General features: G+C 44.3%; 1 protein-coding gene across 4 annotated transcripts in view; it reads left to right on the top strand.

Moving 5' to 3' along the window:
• The window catches only part of AK7 (adenylate kinase 7), an 81,846-nt gene that overhangs the window by 53,825 nt on the left and 6,287 nt on the right, over positions 1-21,734 (top strand). For 2 of the 4 annotated variants that reach the window (XM_004376734.1, XM_023731670.1), the window contains 4 exons: positions 3,918-4,046; positions 8,700-8,768; positions 16,730-16,927; positions 18,729-18,949. In XM_004376734.1, coding sequence (XP_004376791.1) covers positions 3,918-4,046; positions 8,700-8,768; positions 16,730-16,927; positions 18,729-18,949 — 617 coding nt within the window. The remainder of the gene's footprint in view (positions 1-3,917; positions 4,047-8,699; positions 8,769-16,729; positions 16,928-18,728; positions 18,950-21,734) is intronic. The other 2 variants (XM_023731669.1, XM_023731671.1) reach the window with 2 other exon arrangements.

Here is a 21,734-nt window from a genome sequence, read left to right as displayed (position 1 = left end):
ACGTGTGCACAGGTAACGCGTGCACAGGTAACGCCCGACGCGCAGGTGAACGCCAGGTGCACAGGTAACGTGTGCACAGGTAACGCGTGCACAGGGCTGGTCTCGTTGATGGCGGCTATTTGTTCTGGTTATAAAAGGATCACTCGCTTACCATCAAAAGAAAAGTACGGAAATTACAATAATAGCAAACATACATCACTCATCATCCTACCTTCCGGGGAGCATCACTGATGGCAGAACTGTCTCAGTTAAAAAAAAAGGTCAAATCCATGTTCGTAAGTGTTTCGTAAACATCAAAAAATCATTATTTAAAGGTCAAAGGACAAACCAGGAAAAAAGTATTTGCCACCAATTACGACAAAAAGTTAATATCCTTGTTATATAAAATGCTCAGGTAAATGGATAAGAAAATCATTAAATCTTTAATGGAAAAGCAGATAACGTGCACCAATAATTTACAGAGAAAGAAACACAAAGAAATGGAAGAATATGCTTAACTCACTTGGTGATCGTCACCAGTTTGTTGAACAAACAAATCACAGCACGGTGTCATTTTAAACCCAGCTCTGTAGCCATTCTTCCTCCGGCCGTGGGTGAAAGTTCAGGCTGCTTTCACCGCAGCTCCTGGCTGATGAACGAGTCGCCAGCCCCTTTGGTCATTCCAGCTTGAAGAGCCCTGTCCCAGTCAATCACGTCCTCACAAACCGGGGTTTAGCCTGAGCCGTCTTTACCGGGCCTGCTACCCAGCTGGAAATCACAGTCTACAGCAGTCATTAGAAAAATAAAATCGGTTCATTTTTATCCTTAGCCAGCTCCTCCAGCGAACTGGCTGTACTGCGTATATATAACCAATACTTTGAACTCTTATCCGATACAGTACAACCTGCCAAAGCCGGAACCTGTGTAAGGAGGAAACCTGTCAGAGAAGGAAAACGCAAATATTTTCCACTAAAACGAGGGATAGAAAAGTGGAAAGACTGCACCCTGTCAGAGGCGGAAAACTTGGGAGACCCAGAAGAACAAGGCGGCCCCATGAAGCCATGGCCCTCACGGCTCTCACTGTGTAAAGCCTCTCTTCTTGCTCTCCTCTCAGCAATGTTTGCTGTCTGAGCTTCCTGGGGCGGCCACAAGAAATGACGGCAAACTTGGTGGCTTAAAATGACAGAAATGTATTTTCTCCCAGTTCTGGAGGCCAGAGGTTGGAAATCCAGATGTTGGCAGGACCACGCTCCCCGGGAAGGCTCCAGGGGAGGATCCTTCCTGGTCTCTTCCAGCTCCTGTGGCCCCAGGCATCCCTTGGCTTGTGGCTGCATCACTCCAGTCTCTGCCTCCGCAGTCACGAGGCGTCTGCTCTGTGTGTCTGTGTCTCTTCTCTCCTAGTAAGGACCCCAGGCACTGGATTTAAGTCCTGTCCTAAACCCAGGAAGTTTTCATCTTGAGATCCTTGACTAATTACATCTGCAAAGACCCCATTTCCAAATAAGGTCACATTCAGAGGTTCCAGGTGGACATGCTTCTTTCCTCTTATTCATTCCTCCCATCTTGCGGCTGGCTGTGTCTGACCCTCCAGGGTTGGGCTGAGGGCAGCAGGGACAAGGGGAGAAAGAGCCTCCCACTGAGGGCCACCCAGCGGCACTGCCCTCCCCATCTCTGGTCTTCTGGCACCCCAACGTTTGACGCTCTAGGTGCTCCTCTTCCCAGCTTCAATGGGGGCCTAGTTTTCCCTTCTAGCCTCGTCCCCAACCCCCAAGGTGTCAGCATGGCCTACATTCTCCCCAGGGACGCTCTGGTGTCTAAGGCTGTTTGACGGTGGCCGACTTGAGGGTCCACTATGGTCCCTGGTTGTTGCTACTTAAGCTTGTTTCTCCCTTTCCCACTTCAAGGACGCTGGTCTCTCCAGGCCTTCCTCTGGCGTCCAGGTCACCTCTCCACCTCCTTCTCCTTCCCCCAAGCCAGTCTGAGCTAGGCTTTGGGGGTGGAGGAAAATGGTTTTGTCTCCACTTAAGCTGGCTGATTATCTGAGTGTGGTTTCTGCTTTGGTGTGGGCTGGGCAGGGAGGAAATGGAATTTGGGATCCCAGAGGGAAAGGGAGATACAGAGAAACACACATTGTTCTTTGGGATCTCTGCTGCCTCTGCCGTGCCCGCGAGACATCAGGGAATTACTGGGTCTAGTTTTGGAGAGTTCTGACAGAGTTCTGGCTCCAGCCTTTCTGGGGAGGAAAAAATACTCAGGATAAGAAGACATTCCTTTGTGAGGCCACCTATGGAAGGAAATCTGGCAAGGTCGTGGTGGGGGGGTGGGCTAGGATTCCCAGGAATCCACAGGTGAGCAGTACAGGTAAACCTGTGGCCTGAGGCGTAAGGCCCAAAATGGAGCGTTGGGAGCAACAAATGCTGCTGCCCCTAGAGGGGAGACAAGACCTTCAAGTATTCAGGCCAACCCAACCCGTTGCCTTAGAGTCAGCTCCGACTCATAGCAACCCTATAGGACAGAGTAGGACCGCCCCATAGGGTTTCCAAAGCTGTAATCTTTACAGAAGGAGCCCTGGTTGCTCAGTGGTTAAGAGCTCGGCTGCTAACAAAAGGTCAGCAGTTTTGAATCCACCAGCTGCTCCTTGGAATTCTCCAGGTCCAAGAAGAGACTGTCCTCGGCAGGAGACTCCGTTCTGCCCCAGGTACAAGAGAGGCCAAACTGGTTTGGCAGCCTTTGTCAGGAGGAATGTAAGACGGAGGCTGGAAGGAGCAGAGGAAGAGATCTCTCAGGAGAAGGGAACATCTTCCACCACCAACCATCGCTTCCCACCCCTCTCCTCCACTCGGCACTCCTAGCCACCCACCCACTCCTACAAATCTGGAGGAGCACACTCAGTCCCCTCTACCTTAGGAAGATTTTTTTTCCTTCCTCAAATTTGTCCGAAAATCCTTCCTATTCATATTTACCTGAAAGTAGAACATGGGCCTTGGTGATGTTTGAACAAGACTAAACCTTTGAACCCACGGAACGGACACACATAGACATTTCAGAGCACGGGGACACAGAGGCTTTCTCACGTTTCCCTCACCTGACCCAGCGTGTTAGTCTGTGATTCCAGCGATTCCAGCAAGACAGTGTTCACAGTCCACAGCGGGGCACCTCCGTGTCCTGCTGGTGACCGCACCCCCACCGGCCCCGGCTCAGCACCCCGCATAAGTGCTACTTGGGCACCCAGGGAGAGCACTAGTTCCAGTTCTTTGTGTTCATTTTATGTATTTCAAGAGCGCTGTAGAACTACTGAATCGAGGTGGCTGGCGTCCCGTGACCACTGACTAGTCCTTCTGTCAGTTTGCAAAGAAAAATTTGGGGAAAAAAACCCTATAAATGTTATCCACTTCGTATCATGTATCTGCTGTGGGTGCATTGTTTAAAATCTTGGTTTGCAGTATCTATTTTTAAACTGTTTTAATAATTATGAAAATATAGGTTAAAATCAACCTTGTGAAATACTGCTGTATCCGTGAGTCGGGTCAACTCAGCAGAGCTAACAACCACAACAACGTGAAGATTCCAGAGATTTAACATCCAAACAAAATTCAAGAAACTCTTCAGGCAAGTGGGCACATTCTGGAACTTCTCCATTTCCTCTTCGTTCAACTTCACCCAAAAGTTAGGCTCACAGGAGGGTTTGAAAGGACAGACATCAGCAGGTGCTCCTGCTCTTTCTTGCAGGCAAGTTCGCTGGCTTCTCTGACTTTATTTTGCACTGAAATGTTAATGTGACGCCTTCAAATGACAAAACCACATATTTTTTACACGAAGGGTGAAATAAGGGATTTTCACTGGCAACTTTAACTGCGCAGCAACTTTTGAGACGACTTTAGTATGTAACCTCTGTGTAGAACGTGACTTCACAGTAATATGTTTTTTCTCTTTATTAGGCCGACTAGAAGATCAATATATAATTAGATTCGTGAAAGAAAAGCTAAAATCTATGCCTTGTAGGAATCAAGGTTATGTTTTGGATGGATTCCCAAAGACCTATGATCAAGCAAAAGACTTGTTCAATCGTAAGTTTTTTTTTTTTTTTTGTTTTTACAGGTGTGCAACTTATTAACAATGATCACAGTAATCGGCGGTGCAGCCCTATGCTTAATCAGTGTGATATTCCATCGCTGTTAACACCCCTTCTCCCCGCCTGCCCCTGGTAACCACTAATGAACTTTGGTCTTTATAGGTTTGCCTATTCTTGTCTTTTTATGTAAGTGAGGTCATACAGTATTTGTTCTTCTGTGATCGGCTTATTTCACTCAGCATGAGGTCTTCCAGCTCCATCCATACTGTAGCGTGTATCAAGACTTCATTTCCCCTGCTGGCTGAGTAGTGTTCCTTTGTATGTATGGACCACACTGTGTTTATCCATTCGTCTGCTGATGGGCATTTAGGTTGTTTCCACCTTTCGGCAATTGTGAGTATGCTGCGATGACCATTCGCGTACAAGTCTCTGAGTTTCTACTTTCAAGTCTTTTGGGTACATACCTAGGAGTGGAATTGCTGGGTCATATGGTCGTTCTATTTTTGGTTTTTTTTAGGAACCGCCACACTGTTTCCCACAATGGCTGTACCATTTTACACTCCCATCAGCAACGGATGAGGGTTCTAATTTCACCACGCCCTCGCCAACATTTGTTATTTTATTTTATTTTTTTTAAAATCTTAGTCATCCCTGTTGTTGTTGTTAGATGCTGTTGAGCCGGTTCTGACTCATAGCACTACTGGGAGTGAAATGATATCTTGTGGTTTCGATTTGCATCTCTCTGAAGGCTAATGGCCCTGAGCTTCTTTTTATGTCTTTGGTGGCCATTTGAATGTCCTCTTTGGTGAAATGTCTATTCAAGTCCTTTGCCCATTTTATGATTGGGTTATTTGTCTTTTTGTTGTTAAGCTGTCCAAGTTTTATATATATTTGGGTTATATGGTTTCTTGTTAGTTATATGGTTTCCAAAGATATTGTCCCAGTCTGTAGCTTGTCTTTTCACTTTTTGGTAAAATCTTTTAATGAACAAAAGTTTTAATTTTTATGAGGTTCCATGTATTTATTTTGTCTTTTGCTGTTTGTGCTTTTGTTATTATATTAGATAATCTATTGTTGAAAACTAGGCCTGACATTGCTGCCCCTGCATTTTCTTCTAAGAATTGTATGGTTTTAGTTTGCACATTTAGGTGCTTAATCCATTCTGGATTTGTTCTTGTGTATGGTGTGAGGCATGGATCCTGTTTCATTTTTCTGCATGTAGAAATCTATCTTTCCCAGCACCATTTATTGAAGAGATTCTTCTTCCTCATCAAATTGATTTAGCACCCTTGTCAAAAATTAGTTGACCATGGATATGTGGGTTTATTTCTAGACTCTCAATTCTATTCCATTGGTCTATGTGTCTATTGTTATACCAGTACTAGGCTGTTTTGATTACTTCCGCTGTATAGTATGTTTTAAAATAAGGAAGTGTGAGTCCTCCTACTTTGGTGTCTTTCAACATTGTTTTAGCTATTTGGGGCCTTTTACCATTCCATATAAAGTTGAGGATTAGCTTTTCTATTTCTGTACAGAAGGCTGTTGGAATTTTGATCGAGATTTCATTGACTCTGTAGGTCACTTTGGGTAGTATTGACATCTTAACAGTATTAAGTCTTCCAATCCATGAACATGGAATATCTTTCCATTTAAGTCTAATTTCTTTCAGCAGAGTTTTATAGTTTTCATCATTTAAGTCCTTCATGTCCCTGGTTAGATTTATTCCTAGGTATTTGATTCTCATAGATGCTATTGTAAATGGAATTGTTTCCCTAATTTCCCTTTCAGATTTCACATTGCTGGTATATAGAAACCCAAATGATTTTTGTTTGTTGACCTTGTACCCTGAAGCTTTTCTAAATTCCTCTATTAGCTCTAGTTTTCTTGTGGACTCTGGGATTTTCTATAGCTAGGATCATATCATCCATAAATAGAGATCATTTTACTTCTTTTCCAATCTGGATACCTTTTATTTCTTTTTCTTGTCTTATTGCTCTGGCTAGGACTTCTAATACAATATTGAATAGAAGGAGTGAGAGTGGGCACTCTTGTCTTATTCCTGATTTCAAGGAGAAAGCCTTCAGTCTTTCTTCATTAAGTATAGTGTTGACTGTTGACTTTTCATACATGCCTGAATCATATTGAGGAATTTCCCTTCTATTCCAATCTTCTTTAAGGTTTTCATCAAGAAAGTGTGTTGGATTTTACCAAATGCGTTTTCTGCATCCGTAGAGATGATCATGTGGTTCTTTTCCTTTGTTCTATTGATGTGGTATATTACATTAATTGATTTTCTAATGTTGAACCATCCCTGCATTCCTGGAATAAATCCCACTTGGTCATGGTGTATGACTCTTTTAATATGCTGTTGGATTCTGTTCGTTAGTATTTTGTTGAGAATTTTTGCATCTATATTCGTAAGAGATATTGGCCTGTAGTTTTCTTTTCTTGTGATGTCTTTGTCTGGTTTGGGAATCAGGGTTATGTTTGCTTCATAGAATGAATTAGGGAGTATTCCTTCTTTCTCTATCTTTTGGAAGAGTTTAAACAGTATTGATGTCAATTCGTCTCTAAATGTTTAGTAGAATTCCCCAGTGAAACCATCTGGTCCAGGACTTTTTGTTGTTGTTGTTGGGAGGTTTTTGATCACTGATTATATCTCTTCACTTGTTATGGGGATGTTGAGACTTTCTATTTCCTCTTGAGTCAGTTTGGGTAGGTTGTGTGCTTCTAAGAATTTGTCCATTTTATCTAGGTTATCCAGTTTGTTTCTGTACAGTTGTTCATAACACTCTGTCATAATTCTCTTCATTTCAATTGAGTCCGTTGTAATGTCCCCTCTTTCATTTTTTATTTTGGCTATTTGCATCTTTTCTTTCCTTTGTCAGTCTAGCTAAAGGCTTGTCAATTTTATTGATCTTTTCAAAGAACCAACCTTTGGTTTTACTGATTTTTTCTATAGTTTTTCTGTTTTTGATTTTATTTATTTCTGCTCTGATCTTTGTTATTTCCTTTCTTCTGGTAGATTTATGCTTAGTTTGCTCTACTCCTTTCTAGTTCCTAAAGTTGTCAAGTTATGCTGTTGATTTGAGATCTTTCTTCTTTTTCCATGTAGGCATTTATTGCTATAAGTTTCCCTCTAAGTATTGCCTTTGCTAGATCCCATAAGTTTTGATATGTTGTGCTTTCATTTTCATTTAACTCTAAGGAATTTGTTATTTCTCTTTTGATTTCTTCCTTGACCCATTGGTAGTTGAATAGTATATTGTTTAATTTCCATATGTTTGTGTATTTTCCAGGGTTTTTTTCTGTTACTGATTTCTAGCTTCACTCCGTTTTGGTCAGAGAAAATACTTTGTGTAATTTCAATCTTTTTAAATTTATCAAGACTTGCTCTGTGACCTAAAGTGTGGTCTAGCCTGAAGAATGATCCGTGTGCACTGGAGTAGAATGTATATTGTGCTATTTTGTAGGGGGAGTGTCGTACATGTCTGTCAAGTCTAGTTGGTTTACAGTGTCATCCAAGTCCTCTGTTTCCTTGTTGATCTTCTTTCTAGATGTTCTGTCCAATATTGAAAGTGGTGTATCGAAGTCTCCAACAATTACTGTAGTGCTATCTATTTCTCCCTTCAGTTCTACAGTGTTGGCTTTATATATTTAGGTGCCATGATGTTGGGTGCATATATATTTATGATTGTTAAATCTTCTTGATTAATTGACCATTTATCACTATATAATGTTCATCTTTATCTCTTCTGACAGATTTTTTCTTAAAGTCTACTTTGTCTGATATTAAGATTGCCACCCCAGATCTTTTTAGGTTATTATTTGCATGGAATTTTTTTTTTCCATGCTTCCACTTTCAACCTATTTGTGTCCTTGAGTTTAAGATGTGTCTCTTGTAAACAGCATATGTTGGATCATGTTTTTTTAATCTGTTCTTCCACTCTCTGCCGTTTGATTGGAGCATTTAGTCCATTAGCATCTCAGTCATAAGTTTGTGTATTCCCTTTATTTTGAGTGTCTATATCCAGATAAAGGAGCCCTGGTGGCCAGTGGTTAAGTGCTTGGCTGCTATGAAATGTTGCCACTTCATGGGAGAAAGATGTGGCAGTCTGCTTCCGTAAAGATTACGGCCTCAGAAACCCTATGGGGCAGTTCTACTCTGTCCTATAGGGTCAATGTGATTCGGAATCAACTCAACAGCAACAGGTTTGGTTTTGGTTTTATATCCAGGTAGGGTGAAACTTTGTTCTTCAAGGAAATAGTTGCTCAATTAAAACAAACAAAAAACTATTTCTCAAATACATGCTTTCTTATTTATGGCCATGACCTACTTTCATTAGCAACTGATTGTTAAGATACTTGAATTTTTTGGTAAGATATGCATAGTACACAAAACCCATTGCGGTCAAGTCAATTCTGACTCTGTAGGACAGAGTAGAACTCCCCACAGGGTTTCCCAGGCTGTAATCTTTACAGAAGCAGATCACCACATCTTTCTCCCGCAGAGCGGCTGGTGAGTTCGAACTGCCAACCTTTCAGTTAGCAGCCGAGCACTTAACCACTGTGCTACCATGGCTGTGATATGCATAGTAATAATATGTTAATAAACATGGCAATGTGTATTTTGCTTTTCTTTTATTAGAAGAAGATGAGGAGGAGGAGGAAGAAATCAGAGGCAAAATGTTTCCCTTTGATAAATTAATCATACCTGGTAAGTTTGGAATATTTGTCCAAGATCATATTTAAAGGAATGCTATTCAGTATCTTTTTGGTGCTAAAACAGTCTTTTTGAGTTTAATAAACTGCATCATCCTATTTTTAGGGAAATAACTGTAGTGGATACACTAAACACAAACTAGCAAAGTAGAGAGTGTGCGGGAGGTAAGTCTCAGGGATTTGGAAGTTCTTGAAGGTATGAAAATCCCTTTGAGACCACCATTTCTGCTGTTCTCGCGTGTCATAAAGCAAAGCATCCATGAATGCTGTGACTTCTGAGCCGGCTGGCGAGCCCACCAGGACTGGCTTACCATAGCTCCTTCGGTTCCGAGTGCTAGCCATGCTGTCATCTTTCCAAGAGGCATTCGGCAGCCTGAGGAGACCGAGCAGGTAAAGAGCTTTTCAGTGAGTCCACTACGCAGAGGTTCCACAATGCGCTTCTGAGAGCAAAACATAAACGACTTGTTCCACACAGCAAGATTTGCCAAGTGACGCAACAGGTATTTCTTGTGACCTTGCCCTGAACTGTAACAAGAAGTTGTTTTTGTTTTTATCAGTTTGCATGAGGTTGAATCATAGGGTATAATTTTGTGTCATATGGCAAATACAGGAGCAGCTGTTTTCAGCAACTTAGCACAAGGTTGTAACTTGGAAGTGCCTGCTCACTGGTGTCAAAGTCCCCAAGGGAGTCAGCAGTTTGTGGCTGTAATCACCTTCTCCTCTTGGTCCAGGCACAGCCTGCAGAGAAACTTCTGGAAGCACTGAGACCACCAGATAGTAGTCCTCCTCAAGGATGGGTATTTATTCCCCACCTGAGGACTCTGGGATCGTGGCAGAGATACAAAATGCCAAAGAGATGCGTTCCTTCTGATTTCCTGTTAGTTTAGAGATTCATCTTCAGAAATGAGTAAAAAAAATAAAAATAAAGCTGATGATTCTAGATAACCAGGTACAGTCCAGTTTATGAGAGCTGAACATTTGGGCAACGTCCGTTGCAAACCCCACAGTAGATCCTAATGCTGTCACCGAGGCAGCTGGATAAAATTCAGCTCAAGGAACAATGTGTCAGGGACCAGGCACCACACTGGGAGATGAAACAGGCGTGAGCGCGTGGAACCCTTCCACAGCCCTGCAAGGCAAGAACGTCCGTGTCTACCGGATCCAGAGGCCGAAGCCCAGAAACTTACACAAGTCCACTCCACTGGCAGATGGCAGGGCTTCAGTCCAAACTCTTCCCACTCGCCTGCCTCCGATACAGAATCGATGAAACCCATCCGTAAGACAAAGAAATGGGAACACAGAGGTGAAATGATGCATGCTTCTTACCCACCCTCCTCGGGGCCGCCCGGTCTTTCTCGGACAGGGTCCAAACCTGTCTACAATGTATATGGAATGTTTCGTCTGTTTTTAGGAGATGACTCTTTTCCCAGAAATTGTGTTTACTTTCTCTCCTCTTGAGAGAAATTAGCACATCCATGCTTGATTTAAGTGATGAAACACCCCAAGGATGGCAATCCAGTCCTCGCTGGTGGGGTTCCTCACTGATAAACCGTCGGATTTTACTGCTTCTGTTAGCTTATCTCCAGTTCGGTTCTTCTCAGGTCTCTTAGTTGACGGAGACAAGTTGGAAGTTGTACCTACATGACAAATATGTAAAAATTCATTAAAACATAGATTTTCATATGACTCCTGATAGGCAAAGACAGTGACTTCTTTGCTGGGTGCCATCTGCCCAAGCAGAAATCTATTACTCACTGTCTGCGGTTAGCCAGTACACAGTAGTAGACGTTCAGAATAATTATCCGGAGATACCGCAGGATCTTGCCGTTCTCTCTGAATCATAAAAGAGAAGGGACTTTTTTTCCCTATGTACATCATTCTGGTGGGAAGTATATTTCATCATATTAAAATTCTTTAAAAATTAGAAAACCATGTATGTTACTCACTATCCACAATATGGGATGAACCGGAATCTTCCATCTCCCAATCACTCTGGAAAAAATATATAGTATATTTTGAAACTCCTAGATTATTAGCAGGAGTGTTAAGTTTTCATCTAGACACCTGACATCATGGAGCATAAGTCAACGCAATGAACTTATGGACGTATTTTAGATTTAACTATTATACCAGTATTTTGGAACCCAGATGTCTGCCTTGCTTTTCAAAATGTCACTACTCGTGAAAATGTAATGGTCCAAGATGAACAAAACTAAAATCTATCAGAACAGTGGTATTGTCAGATGACGATGATGAATTTATTCATGAATTTATTCCACAAGGTCGCCATGAGTCGGAGCTGACCTGACTTAAACTGGTTGTTGTTGTTAGAAGCTGTTGAGTCGGTTCCGACTCATAGCGGCCCAATGTACAACAGAACAAAACGCTGCCCGGTCCTGTGCCATCCAGACAATCATTGTCATGCTTGAGCCCATTGCTGCAGCCACTGGGTCAATCCATCTCATTGAGGATCTCCCTCTTTTTTTATGACCCTCTACTTTACCAAGCATGATGTCCTTCTCCAGAGACTGATCCCTCCTGATAACGTGTCCAAAGTATGTGAGACATAGTATTGCTATCCTTGCTTCTAAGGAGCATTCTGGCTGTACTTCTTCCAAGACAGTTTTGTGCCATCTTTGGGCAGTCCACGGTGTATTCAGTATTCTTTGCCAACACCATAATTCAAAGGCGTCAATTCTCCTTCAGTCTTCCTAATTCATTGTCCAGCTTTCACATGCATATGAGGCAATTGAAAATACCATAGCTTTAATCTGGCGCACCTTAGTCTTCAAGGAGACATCTTCGCTTTTTTACACTTTAATGAAGTCTTTTGCGGCAGATTTGCCCAATGCAATGTGTCTTTTGATTTTTTGACTGCTGCTTCCGTGGGCGTTGATTGTGGATCCAGGTAAAATGAAATCCTTGACAACTTCAATCTTTTCTCCGTTTATCATGATGTTGCTTGTTGGTCCAGTTGTGAGGAGTTTTGTTTTCTTTATGTTGAAGTGTAAGCCAATCCATACTGAAGGCTGCAGTCTTTGATCTTCATCAGTAACTGCTTCCAAGTCCTCTTCACTTTCAGCAAGCAAGGTTGTGTCATCTGTATAACGCAGGTTGTTAATGAGTCTTCCTCCACTCCTGATGCCCCTTTCTTCTTCATATAGTCCAGCTTCTTGGATTATTTGCTCAGCATACAGATTGATAAGTATAGTGAAAAGATACAGCCCTGACGCACACTTTCCTGGCTTTAAACCATGCAGTATCCCCTTGTTCTGTTTGAACAACTGCCTCTTGATCTATGTACAAGTTCCTTGAAAGCACAATTAAGTGTTTTGGAATTTCCCACTCTTCACAATGTTATCCATAATTTGTTATGATCCACACAATTGAATGCCTTTGCATAGTCAATAAACCACAGGTAAACATTTTTCTGGTATTCTCTGCTTTCAGCCAAGATCCATCTGACATCAGCAATGATAACCCTCATTCCACACCCTCTTCTTAATCTGCCTTGAATTTCTAGCAGTTCCCTGTCGATGTACTGCTGCAGCCACTTTTGAATGATCTTCAGCAAAATTTTACTTCCATGTGATATTAATGATATTGTTTGATAATTTCCAAATTCGGTTGGATCACTTTTCTTTGGAATAGGCATAAATATGAATCTCTTCCACTCAGTTGGCCAGGTAGCTGTCTTCCAAATTTCTTGGCATAGACGAGTGAGCACCTCCAGCGCTGCATCCGTTTGTTGAAACATCTCAGGCGATATTCGTCCATTCCTGGAGCCTTGTTTTTTGCCAATGCCCTCAGTGCAACTTGGACTTCTTCCTTCACTACCATTGGTTCCTGATCATATGCTGCCTCCTGAAATGGTTGAACATTGACTAATTCTTTTTGGTATAGTGACTCTGTGTATTCCTTCCATCTTCTTTTTTTTTAATTTTTTTTTATTGTACTTCAAGTGAAGGCTTACAGAACAAATAGTTTCTCACGAAACAGTAGTACACATATTGTTTTATGACATTGGTTAACAACCCCACGACATGTCAACCCTCTCCATTCTTGACCTTTTTTTTTTTTTGGTGAAAATATGCATAGCCAAAGAGACACCATTTCAAAAATTTCTACATGCACAGTTCGGTGACATCGACTACACTCTTCCAATTGTGCTGCTATTCTCACTTAAGATGAGGGCTTACAGAACAAAATAGTTTCTCATTTAACAGTTACTACACATGTTGCCCTATGACACTGGTTAACAACCTCACAACACATCAACACTATCCTTACTCAACCTTGGGTTCCCTATCACCAGCTTCCTTGTCCCCTTCTGCCTTCTGGCCCTTGTCACTGGACTACTGTACCTCGTTAGTCCCATTTGGTTTTATGGGGCTGTCCATTCCCAGGCTGAACGGTGAACCTCAGAGATGACTTCACCACTGAGCTAAAAGGGTGTCTGAGGGCCATACTCTCGGGGTTTCTCCAGTCTCCTTTAGGCCAGTAAATCTGGTCTTTTTTTTGTGAGTTAGAATTATGTTCTACATCCTTCTCCAGCTCTGTCCAGAACCCTCTGTTGTGATCCTGGTCAGAGCAGTCAGTGGTGGTAGCTGGGCACCATCTAGCTGTACTGAACTCAGTCCGGTGGGGGCCTTGGAAGCTGTGGTCCATTAGTCCCGCGGACTAATCTTTTCCTTGTATCCTGTTCTCTTCATTCTCCCTTGCTCCCGAAGGGATGAGACCAGTGGAGTATCTTAGATGGCCGCTCACAAGCTTTTAAGAACCCAGACGCTACTCACCAAGGTAGAATGTAGAACATTGTCTTTATAAACTGCGTTATGCCAATTGAGCTAGATGTTCCCTGAGACCATGGTCCCCACAGCCCTCCACCCAGCAATTCAGTCCCTCAGGGAGTTTGGATGTGTCTATGGGGCTTGCATGACCTTTCCTTGTACAAGTTGTGCTAGTTTCCCCTGTATTGTGTACTGTCTCACCCTTCACCCAAGATACCACTTATCTATTGCCTACTTAGTATTTCCCCCCACCCCTCCCATCCCTGGTAACCAACGAAGATTGTTACATTTTGTGTGTGAACTTTTTCATGGGTTTTTACAATAGAGGTCTCATACAATGTTTGTCCTTTTGTGATTGACTTACTTCACTCAGCATAATGTCCTCCAGTTTCATCCACGTTATGAGATGCTTCACAGATTCATCGTTGTTCTTTCTCATTGCATAGTACTCCATCCTTCCATCTTCTTTTGATGCTTCCAGCATTGTTTAATATTTTGCCCGTAGAATCCTTCACTAGTGCAACTCGAGGTTTGAATTTTTTCTTCAGTTCTTTTAGCTTGAGAAATGCCAAGTGTGTTCTTCCTTTTTGGTTTTCTGTCTCCAGGTCTTTGCACATGTCATTATAATACTTTACTTTATCTTCTCAACTCGCCCTTTGAAATCTTCTGTTCAGCTCTTTTACTTCATCATTTCTTCCATTAGCTTTAGCTACTCGACGTTCAAGAGCAAGTTTCAGAGTCTCTTCCAACATCCATTTTGGTCTTTTCTTTCTTGTCTTTTTAATGACCTCTTGCTTTCTTCATGTATGATGACTTCAACTAACAACAACAAGTTCCGCAAGTTGAGCCCTCAGCCTTTGTTTTCACGATTAATACACAAAGCAGACAATGCTCACCTGTGTTCCCCACAGCCCATGGGCACGTCCTGGCCTGTGTTGTCTCTGGTACACTTTCTTCCCACCCCACTCAAGAAAGACCATTGGAATGTGGTGAACCAATTTTAGAATGAAAATGAAATCATTTCCGAGCTTTGACAGGTTCTTACTGGTAGCAAATGCGTTGTGATCCCACTGACCTTGGCACCAGCGTCCTGATTTCTGTAGTAGAGAACAGAGTACTGTGGTCTGAAAATACTCCCACTGGGGAGCTTATTCCACTGATCAGCACTTCAGTTATTCATTCACTCAACAAATGTCCATGAAACTTTGTACTAGAAGCTCAAGAAATAGCTGCTTTCAGAGTTCAAATTAAACCCCAGGTGGGTACAATGACGACCATCATTCAACGACCCCTGTGTCACAGATTTGTTGAGGGCTGAGCATGTTGTACTGAACACAGATGTTTCATAGGCATTAAGTGAGGAAAGAGCTGACCCATGGAAAATTAAAAACCCGGGGAACGTGTCTGTTTTTACTAATTTGACAGTCCAGCCATCAAGCATTTCGCGAATAGCACAGGTCTCTCTGGGAACCTGTGATATTGTACCGGAAGAGACAAGCTGAGGATTGAGGGCTAATCTGATGATGTCACAGGGTCATTGTTGTTGTTATTTGGTGCTGTTAAGTCGGTTCCAAGTCATAGCGACCCCATGTACTGCAGACATCAACATTTCTTCAATTCAGGTGAGTAAACTTCTTGCGAATTTGGAAATCGGAGCCTGTGTATCCTAAAGTTTTGGTAAGATAGTTAGAAGTAGACTGAGGCTTTCTAAACAGTGTTTTTGTGTCACTGAGAAACCTGAAGATTTGTTGTTGTCGTTAGGTGCCATTGAGCCGGTTCTGACTCAAAGTGACCCTACGTACAACAGAATGAAACACTGCCTGGTCCTGCGCCACCCTCACGGTCTTTGTTATGCTTGAGCCCATTGTTGCAGCCACTGTGTCAATCCATCTTGTTGAGGGTCTTCCTCTCTTTCACTGACCTTCTACTTTACCAAGCATGATGTCCTTCTCCAGGGACTGGTCCCTCCTAATAACATGTCCAAAGTATGTGAGACAAAGTCATGTACAGGGTTATTAGAGATTTGCTATTTACAATTTCTGCTGCTTTTATTAAAAGGAAGGAAGGAAGGAAGGGCAGGAGGGAGGGAGAAGGGGAGGGAAGAAAGAAAAAAGAATAGATCATACAAAATGCACACAATTCAAAATTGGCTGGGCGTCATAGGGTGGTCTCTGGAAATGCTGGTGATCTGCAGGTATTTATCCTCCATGAGGAGCCCTGGTGGCACAGTGGTTAAGCGCTCGGCTGCTAATGAAAGGTCGGTGTTTTGAACCCACCAGCTGCTCCACAGGAGGAAGAAGCACAGTAAACATTAGAGTCTTGGAAACCCTTTGGGGGCAGTTCTACTCGGTCCTATAGGGTCGCTGTGAGTCGGAATTGACCCAGTAGCGACGGGTTTTGGTCTGGTTATCCTCCAAGAGAGGATAGTGGTTCAACTGTAGAATTCTCATCTTCCATGCGGGAGACCCAGGTTCCATTCCCGGCCACTGCCCTTCGTATGCAGCCACCACCCATCTGTCAGTGGAGGCTTGCATGTTGCCATGATGCTGAACAGGTTTCAGTGGAGCCTCCAGACTAAGTCAGACTAGGAAGAAAGGCCTGGCAATTTACTTCCAAAAACGTAGCCATCGAAAACCCTGTGGAACATGGTTCTACACCAAGATTCCAAGGAGTCAACTCTAAGGCAATTGGTTGGGGGCAGTGTGGTTCAGGGGTAAAATTCTCACCTTCCATGGGGGAGGGCCACGTTCTATTCCTGGCCAGTGCACCTCATGCTCAGCCACCATCTGTCAGTGAAGGCCTCACAGGTTGCTGTGATGCTGAACAGGTTTCAGCGGAGCTTCCAGACTAGGACAGACTAGGGAGAAAGGCCTGGCAATCTACTTCCAAAAATCAGCCAATGAAAACCCTGTGGATCACAACAGTCCAGTCTGCAACCAGTCATGGGCAGTGTTTGATTCTGTTGCACACGGGGTCGCCACGCGTCAGGTGCCAGCTCCATGGCAGCTGACAGCAATCCTCCCTGAGAGGCAGCAAAAAGGGCAATTGGACAGGCATTTGCCGCAACATGAAGTCCCAGTGGGTAACCAGAAGTCTTGGTCACCAGCACCCTGCTAGTTAGCTCCGCGGTCACCATGTCCACTCAGGACCTTGTGCTTGCCCCCAGAGTTCGTCTGTGCGCTGGACGCCTCTGACGAATTCCTGAAGGAGCGGGTGATGAACCTTCCTGAGAGCCTGGTGGCGGGGACCCACTACACCCAGGATCGATTCCTCCGAGCTCTGAGCAACTACCGGGACATCAACACTGATGAGGAGACCGTCTTCAACTACTTCGATGAACTTGAAATCCACCCGATACATATTGGTATGAAATGAACCCGAGGAGAACGTGAATGCCGAGTGTCAGGGACCCCAGCCCACCCCAATGCTGTCTAACTGGGGGGCCGGGGTGCATGGCCATGTGCCCCGGGCAGAACAAACAGGGCATGACTCCTGGAAGTCACTTGACTTGAGGATTCAATGGTGGAGGTGCTATTATTGTATGAAAACGTATGGCCATATTACGACGTCAAATGCCAAATCGGTTTTAAAAATAAGAATCGGGCACCTCAAAGAAACGTGTTTGCTGCGGGCTGCTCTGGGCTTGGGTCTTGGGGACAATGGTGTCTCTGGTTAAACTTGCCAGGCACATCCCAGAGCCTCTCCTGGCTTCTGACCAGCCAGCTCACCCCTGCAGCTCCCTGGAAAAGCAGGTCTGCACAGGTTCTCCTTCTTTGCTCCAGCATAGCTCAGAGCTTAGCACGAGGGCAGGGCTCAGCACACACCATCCCTCATCAGCCTCGTCGGTCCTTACTGCCCCGGCTCCGAATCTAAGGTTTCATAGTGGTGTCTACTCCCCTACTTGGCAAAATCCCGGACTTCTTTTCTGGTTGTCTGCATCTTGACGCTGCTTCCTCCTCCAGGTTTAGAGGTTCATTGGCCAGGCCGACACCCTGGGCTGCACGAGGCCTCCCCCCACCCCTACAGCCACCCAGACAGGGAGTATCTGAGGCCTCCCTCCCTTCCTTCCTCCCTTCTTCTCTCTTTTCTTTCCTTCTTCCCTTTCTCCCTCCCTCGTGCTTGGCTGGTAACAGAAAGGTTGGAGGTTCACATCCATCCAGAGATACGTCGGAAGAAAGGCCTGGCGATCTGCTTCCGAAAGGTCACAGCCTTGAAAACCCTGAGGAGCACAGTTCTGCTCTGTCACATGGGGCCACCAGGAGTTGGGATCAACTGGACGGCAAGTGTACTGGCGGGGGCATTGCAGCTGTACTCCCCCCGTTAGGGAGGCAAGGAGGCGGACATTCAGTGTCTGAGGTCAGGTTCTGGGCTCCCTCCACCTCTCTCCCGATGTTAGCACCTGGCTACGCCTCCAGTTCAGGTCAAAGTCAAACCGTCCAAACATGGGGGCGCAGCAATGGAATAGGGGGCCTGGAGGGGTCAGTGCCTCAGAGACTGGCACGTCCCCAGGTGTGCCCACTGCACCGTTCCCGCAGGCGCCTTCTAAGCACACACGAGACAGTGGTGGCCGACTCACCACGCTGGTCACTCAGTGGACGCTCACTGTTCATGGACGATTTTTTTTTTTCTCTCTTTGGTCTTGATAGTAACGTCAGTCAGATATTCCAGAGTTTGCACTTTTTCCTAATCGAGTAGGCTAATTGAAATGGTTAATTTTTTTGTGAATGGAAAGCGTATCCCAGAATCGTTGACTCAGAAACAGAAAGCAGAAGGAAGCTTCATGTCACCTTGTCCAGTCTCCCACAAGTGCAGGAATTCTTCCTCTGGAAACTCTGACAGAAGTGCCCACTTCTACGCTTGAACACTTCCAGGGACGGGGAACTCATTACTTTGGAGGTGGTCCATTCCCCCTCGATCAATAGTCACTGTCCTCTCTTCCTCATAGACCCGAGCCCAGATCTCCCTCCCGTAAGTCCCCGACATCGGCCTGAGGCCTGCCAGTGAGAAAAGAAAGTCCGAAGTGTCCTGGCAGCTAGAAAAGGGGCCCTCCGGGTGGTCAGTTACCGAATGTCCAGTCTGTGGCCGTAAACCGGGAGAATCTGCACAATTGCAGGCGGGCCCAGAGTGCGAGCAGGTACTGACGTCCTCTCTCCTGCTGTCCAAAGACGTAGGAAAACTCGAAGATGCTCAGAACAGACTTGCCATCAAGCAGCTGATCAAAGAGATCGGGGAGCCACGGAATTACGGCTTAACCGACGAAGAAAAGGCGGAGGAGGAGCGGAGGGCGGCGGAGGGGCGGCTGGCCAGGGAGGCCGCCGAGGAAGCGGAGCGGGAGCACAACGAGGCCGTGGAGATGGCGGAGAAGATCGCACGCTGGGAGGAGTGGGTGAGTGTGCCTGAGTGTGTGTGAGTGTGCATGCGACTACGTGTGGACGGTACATGTGTGTGTTTGAGGGTCTGTGCATGAGTGTGCGTGTGTTTGAGTCCATGTGTAAGTATGTGAGTGCATTGTGAGTGTGTCTACATGAGTGTGTGCATGAGTGTGTGTAAGTATGTGAGTGCATGTGTGGATGTGTGTGTCTGTGCGTAAGTGTGTGCATGAGTGCCTGTGAGGGAATGTGCAAGTGTGTGTGAGTCCATGTGTAAGTCTGAGTCCACGTGTGAGTGTGTGGGAATGTCTGTGCGTGAGTGTATCTGGCTGTGTGTGGGTGAGTGCGTGTGAGTGTGTGAGTGTGGGTGAGTACATGTGTCTGATGATCTCTGAGTGTGTGTCAGTGCATGTGTGTGTCTATGTGCGAGTGAGTGTGTGTGAGTGTGCAAGTGTGTGGGCGCATGTGTGAGTATGTGTTGTCTGTGCCTGAGTGTGTGTGTGGCTATGTGCAGGTGAGTCCATGTGAGTGTGTGAGTGTCGGTGAGTCCATGTGAGTGTGGGTGAGTACGTTTGTGGGTGAGTGCTGTGAGTGAGTGTGTGTGTGTGTGTGTGTGTCGGGTGGTGATGAGAGCGTATTAGTCCAGTGCCACTTCCCATTCTGCTATAGAGAAACACTGTGGAAATACCGCCAAACAAACGCGTGTTTTTCTGTAACATGTACATTTTAAGGAGATTTCTCTGGTCTCTTGCTTAGTATTAGTAATAAAGATAGTAACAGCTAGCAATTGTCGGTAATATCAGAGCACACATCCCTGTGATTGTGTGACATTTTACTACTGCCAGCCTTCTTTTTTTTAATTGTTGTGCTTTAAGTGAAAGTTTACAATTCAAGTTAGTCTCTTATTCAAAAATTTACACATACATTGTTGTGTGACCCTAATTGCTCTCCCTATACTGTGCCAGCACACTGCTCCTTTGCACCCCGAATTTCTCGTGTCCATCACCCAGCTCCTGACCCTCTCTGCCTTCTCATCTCACCTCCGGACAGGAGCTGCCCATTTAGTATCATGTATCTATTTGAGCTAAGAAGCACACTCTTCACGAGTATCACTTTATGCCCCACAGTCCAGGCCAATCTTTGTCTGAAGAGTTGGCCTTGGGAATTGTTTTAGTTCTGGGTTAACAGAGAGTCCAGGGGCCATGCTTTCCGGGGTTCCTCCAGTCTCAGTTAGACCATTAAATCTGGTCTTTTTCCTAGAATTTGACTTCTGCATCCCACCCTTCCCTTGCTCCATCAGGGACTCTCTGTTGAGGTCCCTGTCAGGGCGGTCATTGGTGGCAGCCAGGCACCATCCAGTTCTTCCGGTCTCAGGCTGTTGAAGTCTCTTGTCTCTGTGGCCCTTTCTGTCTCTTGGGCTAATACTTTCCTTGTGTCTTTGGTGTTCTTCATTCTCCTTTACTCCAGGTGGCTGGGACCAATTGATGCATCTTAGATGGCTGCTTGCTAGCTTTTAAGACCCTAGGTGCCACTCAACAAAGTGGGGTGCAGAACATATTCTTAATAACCTTCGTTATGCCAGTTGACCTAGATGTCCTCTGAAAGCATGGTCCCCAGACCCCCACCCCTGCTACTGTGTCCCTCAAGGTGTTTAATTGTATTCAGGGAACTTCTTAGCTTTGGTTTAGTCCAGTTGTGCTGACTTCCCCTGTAGTGTGTGCTGTCCTTCCCTTCACCTAAGATAATTCTTGTCTACCATCTAGTTAGTGAATACCCCTCCCCCTCCCTCCCCCCACCTCGTAACCATCAAAGAATGTTTTCTTCTTTGTTTAAACCTTTTCTTGAGTTCTTATAATGGTGGTCTTATACAATATTTGTCCTTCTATGACTGACTAAATTCCCTCAGCACAATGCCCTCCAGATTCCTCCATGTTATAAGATGTTTCACGGCTTCATCGTTGTTCTTTATCATTGCGTAGTATTCCATTGTGTGAATATACCATAATTTGTTTATCCATTCGTCCACTGATGGGCACCTAGGTTGTATCCATCTTTTTGCTATCATGAACAGTGCTGCAATGAACATTGGTGTGCATATATCTATTCTTATGACAGCTCTTATTTCTCTAGGATATATTCCAAGGAGCAGGGTTACTGGATCCTATGGTACTTCTACTTCTAGCTTTTTAAGGAAGGGCCAAATCGATTTCCAAAGTGGTTGTACCATTTTACATTCCCACCAACAATGTGTTGGTCTCTCCACAACCTCTCCAGCATTTATTATTTTGTGTTTTTTGGATTTATGCTAGCCTTGTTGGGGTGAGATGGTATCTCATTGTAGTTTTGATTTGCGTTTCTCTAATAGCTAATGATTGTGAGCATTTCTTCATGTGTCTGTTAGCTGCCTGAATATCTTCTTTGGAAAAGTGCCTGTTCATATCCTTTGCCCATTTTTTAATCGAATTATTTGTCTTTTTGTTGTTGAAGTTTTGCAGTATCTTGTAGGTTTTAGAGATTAGACGCTGATTGGATTTGTCATAGCCAATTTTTTTTTCCCAGTCTGTAGGTTATCTTTTGACTCTTATGGTGAAGTCTTTTGATGAGCTTAAGTGTTTGATTTTTAGGAGCTCCCAGCTATCTAGTCTCTCTTCTGGTCCTTGTGCGTTGTTACTTATGGTTCATATTGTGTTTATGCCATGTATTAGGGCTCCTAGCGTTGTCCCTATTTTTTCTTCCATGATCTTTATCATTTTCGATTTGATATTTAGGTCTTTGATCCATTTTGAGTTAGTTTTTGTGCAT

This window comes from Trichechus manatus, unplaced genomic scaffold, assembly GCF_000243295.1.
Source record: "Trichechus manatus latirostris isolate Lorelei unplaced genomic scaffold, TriManLat1.0 scaffold00045, whole genome shotgun sequence".
Lineage (NCBI taxonomy): Eukaryota > Metazoa > Chordata > Mammalia > Sirenia > Trichechidae > Trichechus > Trichechus manatus.
This window is presented reverse-complemented; position numbering and strand designations above follow the sequence as displayed.